Here is a 7,344-nt window from a genome sequence, read left to right as displayed (position 1 = left end):
AGAAAATAAAAAATATCAAAATTTTTAACCCTATTTTTGAAATATTTAACTTGAAGAATATATCAATTATTACCTCCTTATTATTCAAAATTTATCCACTGATAATTATTTCCTAAATGTTTTGGATTCTTTGAATACAAAGCCGCTATCTATTTTATAATTATACAAAGATTCTCCTCTCAAAAAATCTTTTTATTAAGAACGACCACTTGGGGTAAAAAGTAACAAAAGGTATGGAGCAAAAATTAAGAAAAACCGAAACAATTTGTGACGTCTCATGGCAAAAAAACGTCAATGCCATGTGTCGCCGCTTGTTGTTTGTATTGGTCAAACGATTTGCAGTCTTTTGTGTGTTTTTTTCTAAAATAGCTTGAAAAGCGTGTTTATCGTTCAGATAGAGAAAACGGTGTTTTATAAAGGTGTAGAGGAATAAATTTCCTATGAAAATATGTTATCTAGGTTTTTCTTTTTAATTTACGGAACCCCGTAACAAAGAGTATCAAAATGTGATAATATCCCATGCCTGATACTATTTGCCCCAGCATTTTTGAGAATAATCACAAAATTACGTTTTATAAAACGGCTCGATAAATGTATTTCCTTACAAAATAGAGGAATATTACTTTCACAAAGTCGTAGAGCGGTAAATTTCTTATAAAACTGCGCTAATTTGAAATTTCTGGGGCGTTCGAGTAGTTTGTAAAAAAAAAATATCCGTTTTGTGACTTTGCCCCAGTCTCCCCTATACTTCACGTATACATATTTAAGAAGGAGTATTTTCCATGGGAGCTTCTTGGGAGTGCAGTATGAAATATGGAGGTTAATTCAGGCTTTAATTGACGTTTAACTGGTCAAATGGGAATTAATAATTCAAATTTGAAATATAACGTCTTTAATTGTCAACATAATAACCCTAAAATCTAACATTTGCGATACTAAAACCAAAATCAAGTCCTGGAATATTTTATTTGCACTAAAAATAAAGGCATTCAACAAGAAACCTCATTATTACACCAACAAATGGTATTAATATATATTTTGATTTTAAAACTTATTATCTTCTGATAACAAAATCTTGATAGTGACCATTCTTTCAGAATAAGAACTTTAATTGATTTTTAAAACAGTTCCCCAAAAAACAGCTAAATGTGCAGTTTTGTCTAACGAATCACTGACAAACTGCTAGTCAAGGCAACAATTTGTAGACTGTGCTCATGGTCAGTCGGGCTGTGACGAATTTGATACTGGAAAGGCGACAGCGATCGAGGTGCGATCTTGACTGTGAAATTGTACAATTTCCGATCACTTTTTCCATCAAAAGCCTCAGCAAGTGATCCTCTTGCATTCCTCACACTCATCTCCCGGTGACCACGATCCATTGTCAAGTGGTGGGAACCCGGCTGGCACTCTTGCACAATTTACAGCCAGCATGATCTTGACTAATTGCCGGGGTTTGCTTGTTGTCGTTTTTTTTTTGGGAGGCAGCTTCTGTTGTTTAGGAGTGATATTTCATAAACAAATTGCCTAATCACAATACAAACAGTGGAAATTATTGCACGGGGAGAAGAGCGTGTGGTTATGCTGAGGAACTACAAATGTTGCGATGATAAATCAAATGAATTTATGGAGTTGCTTCTTCTCGCTGGGTCTCATGGCTAATTTCGCCATTTTTCACCCGAAATTCCACAATTAGCCAGCCACAAACACCCACTGCAAGAAGACTTAGGGCTCCAATAAGCTTAGTTCTGGCGCAGAGTGTTGTGTTTAGGGAATAGGTCACAAAGTATCCCATAGATTCCCAGAGGCGATAGTTCGAAAAAGCTGGTTCCTTGCTATCAGAAAAAATGGCTCCATAAATTCCTGTAAAGAAAGGCAGTTTAATGTAATTTCAGAATTTAAATTAGGGATATTAAAATGCAACAAAAGCTACCATTGACTTGGATTTGAAGAATAGAATCCCCAACGGCATAGAAAAAGCAAATTAGGTAGAACATCCATTTCTTATCAGGAATTGGTGCCCAGAAGAGCATGGTAAGGTAGAGAATAGTAATAGAGCATAGTCCTAGGAGTAGTATCCAAATTCTTCCAAATTTCTTGGTGAGGAAACCAAAAGTCAGGGATGAGATTGCATTACAAACTCCGAAGAATACCAAAGTAAAACCAATTTCGTTGATTCCGAGAGTACAGGAGATGAATGCCTACCGTAAAGAATTTTTTTGTTAAGTACTGAGAAAATATTCTTAAAGGGTTTATTAATTATGTTTAATATTTTACAAAGGTGCAGAAGTTTTTTTTTCGAAATGTTGCTTGAAATATGAAAAAATACATAAATCATTACACATTAAAATAATAGTTTTAAGACCATTTTTTATTTTTATTTCTTGAACCTGTAGGCTTACCAATTCTTTTCAGGAAATTTGAAAGATTGAACTAGAATATGGCCATGTGTTACCGTGGTATCACACTAGATAATTTCACATTAAAATTTTAATGTGATTCACATTAATTGTTACTGATATGTGTCCTAATGTGCAATTTTTGTCTAGAGCTTTTAGAAATTGATTCATTCAGTGATAAAAAAGTGGACTCGAGTCACAAAAATTGGTTTAAATATATTAAAATAGCATAAATACGATTGATAATTAATGAACAAAATAATGAGCAAAATTTGCTCATTAAATATTCATCGGGTAACACTTTATTGCAGTCATTCGGGTAGTTTCTGCGCCACAATTTTCCCACCAGTTTATTTCGCTCCTTGGAAATTACAAGGGGATAACTCACTTTTTGGCGATTTTGAGGTTTTAATGCACTTAGACAGAGAATTTAATAAAATTTCAGATGATATGAGTCAATAAATTTCGTTATTAGAAAAGTTTTCAAAATTTTACTCTTTATGATCGCTTGCGCGGTTTTGTTTGAAGTCAAGGGGCACAAAATAGATTTATCGTTCAAATTTTTGTGAAACAAACTCAAGCAAGTTGATCCCGTGTCATTATAATTTCATGAAAATTTGCCCATCATTTAGAACGACAAGGAGCTAACTCATTAAAAAAACATATTTTGAAAGGTAAAAATATGTATATGTTTCGATGTTAATAATAATGCTCATACAAATAGAAAAGAATTAAATTGTTTTTTATTAACATACTTAATTGAGATAATTATTTATACAAAGTTGAATCTTTCATGCTGTCTCCTGAAAAATGGCTCAGATTGAGTTGTCCCCTTGCAATTTCCAAGGAGCGATTTGTAATTAAATTGTTATAAAAAAGTAGTTCCAATATCTATTATTTATCGCGCACGAGATAGAGAAAGGACAAAAGACATTAAAAAAGATCGGTCAGGGGATAAGTAAAAATAAAAGCTAAACAAAAATGTGTTCGATCTACATATATATTCCTTGATAAACTTTTAGGATTTCGTGGTCAAATGAGATGGTTGCCGAATTAATTGAGGCTGTGAATCAGGAATCCGTCATTTGGGACTACAAAACGCCGGCAATGCAAAAATAGAGGCAACCGATCTGATGGCTTTTAGTCCGTTTGCGACAAATTGAGTCACCAATCGCCAGAACTCACACATAAGTCGGGATAACGACTGAAATGATTCAAAAACAAAATCATTCATTTGACAGCCCGCATGTCATCGTAACATTGAGCAATTCTAACAATGTGTCTTGACTAAATCAGCGATTTCGAGTGATTCTACAAGTTTTAATGAGCAACTTTTCACTTTAACTTTAATGTGAAATTTTCTAGTGTGATAACTCCGTTAGATTCATACAGTTAAATGGGAATACCGTCTTTTATGAAACTCCAACTGTACGAAGCTGCAAAGGTTTCCCCTAGTAAGGACTTTAAGTGTTTAATTTATTCTCGACATGCAAGAAATAAAGATTGGGATCATATTTTTGAGATAAACAAAGCTTTGGTGTTATCACACTTAAACCATAAAAATTGATAGGATTTACATTAATTGTCGCTAAATAACCACCCAAATGTGTAATTTGTGTTTATGAATCATTTAAATTTTAGAATTTTGTTTATTGACAAGTTGGTTCAAATCTTAAATTGGTTTATAGATTTTATACGAAAATTTAACACGATTTTCACATTACTTTTTTGAGGCCTAATAAAATTTTTAACTTTAAAATAAAAAGCCTTTATCAAAAAATGCGAACCAACTTTTATTAAAGTTATTGCGTAAGTTAGGTTTATTTACTCAAACATCTAGTTTTTTACCTGATAATTTTTTGTATTTTTTACGAATTGTTTTATTCATTTTACTTATCAAAAATATGTTTTTTCGAAAAGCTTTTATATCATAATATGACGAATATGACTAGTTAAGCTTTACACTGCATCTGACGTAATTTGGCTGTCTCTTTTTAGTCTCTCTAAACATTAAATTAGTTAAGTATATAATTATTCTAGTTTTCTGGAAAGGTTAATTAAAAGTATATTTCCATTTTTCTCGTTCGATACTAATTTTAATAAAAATAATTTGTCTGCGTGAAATTTAATTATAATAGATCGATTAGATTTTCCTTTTTAATTTCATCTTTAAAAAATAAGTCTTTTGAATAGTCCTTACTTGAGTTAGGTCTGCAGCAAAGTTAGCCTGTTCCATCCCTATGAACATTGTTAGAGGAACCAGAAGCAGTTGATTGAACTTTTTGAGTTGTCTGAAAGTGGCCATAACTAGCTGTCCAACGTTTGTTTCCTCGCCCTTTTGCTCCCCATACATGGTCAGGGGGTCAAGGAATAAACTGGTGATGGCAATAGCCAGGAAGATGCAAGATAAGTAGATTCCCATTATGGTGAAGATTTCCTTATCTGGAGGTCTCTGAAGATTGGCAATATCTTTGGATGTTGAGGCACAGAAATTGGCTCCACAGAGGGAGTAGTCGAGGGTTGAGTTGGGCAGGATTTCTGGTGGTGAAAGGACCAGGCCAGAAATGAGATTGCCCCAGAGTTCAGCTGATTGCCAGCAGAGGTAGAAGATCCCGAAGAAGCGTACGATGATGGCTTCGATAGACTGTTGGGTGATGTTGGCATAAATGTAGGCTACTTGAGTGAGATAGGTGGATTGAGCAGCCCACAGAGGAGCTGCTCCGAGGCCCAGAAGACATCCAGCAGGGATTAGGGTGTAAAATCTCGGGTAGAATTGAGCCAGGATGAAGGGAACGTAGCAGAACATGCTGAGGCAGAGTGTCCATTTAGCGGTTAGTTTTCTTATTGCAAGGGTTGGAATAAATGCACAGGAAACGATAATTGCCCCAAATACTGAACTAAGGGCCATTGTGCCCAATCAATCTTCAGCATTAACTGAGGACTGAAGGCTTCCGGTTCCCTGAAATGCTGTAAATTGCAGCAGAAATGCAATGGAAATGATGGCAATATTCTTGAGAATTCGCCACTTTCCCACATCATTCCCAACGGAATGATCCAAAAGGGGATTTTCAACCACATTTCCGGCACTCGTCATTTTGTTCCCGCAGCTCTCTGATCGCGTCCCTCTGTTGCACACAATTCAAGCGACACGAAAAACACTTTCGAATCACCTATCGCCGAATGATTTATGATCGGTCAGGTGCAAAAGGTGTTGAAATGCAAATGCGACGTTTGTAGATCACTTGGTTAATTTTTCTTCGTTTTTTTTTACCTCAGCTTTTACGACCTTGTTGGAATTGCATTTAGATTCCCATCAAATACTGTGGCTCAGCATCTAAGTATAAGGGATCTCCTGAAGTTCACTCTAGGGCTCAATGATCATGAAATATTTGCTCGATCTTGCACAAAAGTATCTGTCCTCAGGAAAAGCCTTTCGCGATCACAATTACGTAAGAACCGCAAGAACTCCATCAGCAGCTAAAAGACGCCAGTTGCGACGAAAATCTCTCGGGAAAAATTAAAACTGAAACACTCTCGACAATCGCACAAGTCGGAATGATGGTAAAACGTGTTGCATTTGGAGAATATATAGCACAAACTGAGGCGACAAATCTTGTGAATTGATACAAATTGACTTGATAAATAATTACTGATTTTTTGTCGCTCTTCCCCATTGAGTGTCTGTCTCTAGGGAACAATGGGTTATATCTTTCATGAATATAATTTATAACACGATAGTGTTAGTTACAACAACAAATAAGAACGATTTGCGATGAAATCTTCCAGAATTTTATAATTTTTCTTTTCATTTCTATTAGTGAAGGTTTGATAATAAATTAACTAAATTTTGGTAAAGCTTAGGGGGAGGTGAGGCTACTTTGAGATGTGGGGTTGGATTGTTATACGCCTTTTTCGCCTATTTCTAAATAAGCTGGTTCTTACGATTATTTTATTTAAATCCATAATTGTTTTGTCCATCCAAATTACATCATGTTAAAACCCAGTTTTCATTATAAATATGCGAAAAAATCGTATAACAATGTAGCCCCACAGCTCAAAGTAGCCCCACCTCCCCCTACAGTTGCTGTGAGTTACGGAGCTATTACATTAAAACAAAATTCTTGAAAAATGTTGGTATGACCGTTCTTAGTATGAATTGGAACTTCCCATAAGAACAAGGGTTTTGTTGAGAAAATCCAAGATCTATGACAACGCTAGTCCATTGAATATTCTACTTAGGTCAAGAGAGAACATAATCTAAAAACCACAAAGCTATCTAAATCATTCTTGAAATATCAAAATGGCTATTAAGTTCTCATTTTTTTTTTCAAACAAAATCCTTTACAAAGTTTTGCACAATAAACATATGATATCTCTTTTACTAAATTTACTAAAATACCGACTAAAATTGTGTACAAAGAAAAACAACTGTTTCGTAGAATTATTCGTAAATGTTTGTAAATTCTCACTCGGGATCGGGACTTCCGAAATGCTCGTAAATCGTATATCACACTAAAGTTCGTAAAAATTTGTAAGGCGAAGTGGGCCACTTTGATAGTAGAGCACCATTGAAATTAGGATTTTTGTCCAAGTTTTAAGTGGAACTGAACCATATCATATTGTAATTTAGCTTCTGAGTTTCTTTTGTGCAGCTAAAAGCTAAAATCTAAAAACTAAAAACTAAAACTTTCAAAGGTGCTCCACTTCCTTCTACTTTTTTGACAAATATTGTTCGTAACAGGGACAGTAAAACACGATAATGACCTCTAACTCTGAATTATTAAATAAAATCTAATTATTAACAATAAATTATTATTTTCTAAATTGTTTGTAATATTATCTTTTGACGAGTATATTCTGTTCTTTTACAAACATTTGTCTGTAAATAATCGTACACACGGAGAAATATGCGTAAGATTTCGTCATTTGTTTGTAAAGTTTTGGTAGA

The 7,344-nt window shown here is 34.3% G+C and overlaps 1 protein-coding gene across 1 annotated transcript; it reads right to left on the bottom strand.

Moving 5' to 3' along the window:
* Positions 1-875: 875 nt before the first annotated feature.
* On the bottom strand, positions 876-5,957 carry LOC129810427 (UNC93-like protein). Its single transcript, XM_055860898.1, has 3 exons — positions 4,597-5,957; positions 1,931-2,198; positions 876-1,860 (listed from the first exon to the last, which is right to left on the bottom strand). Exons 1-3 carry the CDS (start codon positions 5,302-5,304, stop codon positions 1,622-1,624), a joined length of 1,215 nt encoding a protein of 404 aa, XP_055716873.1. The 5' UTR covers positions 5,305-5,957; the 3' UTR covers positions 876-1,621.
* Between the last annotated feature and the right edge of the window lie 1,387 nt (positions 5,958-7,344).

The sequence above is a fragment of the Phlebotomus papatasi genome, chromosome 1, assembly GCF_024763615.1.
Source record: "Phlebotomus papatasi isolate M1 chromosome 1, Ppap_2.1, whole genome shotgun sequence".
Taxonomy (NCBI): domain Eukaryota; kingdom Metazoa; phylum Arthropoda; class Insecta; order Diptera; family Psychodidae; genus Phlebotomus; species Phlebotomus papatasi.
The sequence above is the reverse complement of the archived record's forward strand: the minus strand, read 5'-3'. Positions and strand labels throughout refer to the sequence as shown.

Excerpts from the sequence above, each read along its gene's own strand:
- LOC129810427 (XM_055860898.1), bottom strand. The coding sequence starts at position 5,304 with ATGGCCCTTAGTTCAGTATTTGGGGCAATTATCGTTTCCTGTGCATTT. Across the intron at positions 2,199-4,596 it reads TTGCTGCAGACCTAACTCAA|GCATTCATCTCCTGTACTCT; the intron begins GTAAGGACTATT and ends TCTTTACGGTAG. Across the intron at positions 1,861-1,930 it reads TCTTCAAATCCAAGTCAATG|GAATTTATGGAGCCATTTTT; the intron begins GTAGCTTTTGTT and ends CTTTCTTTACAG.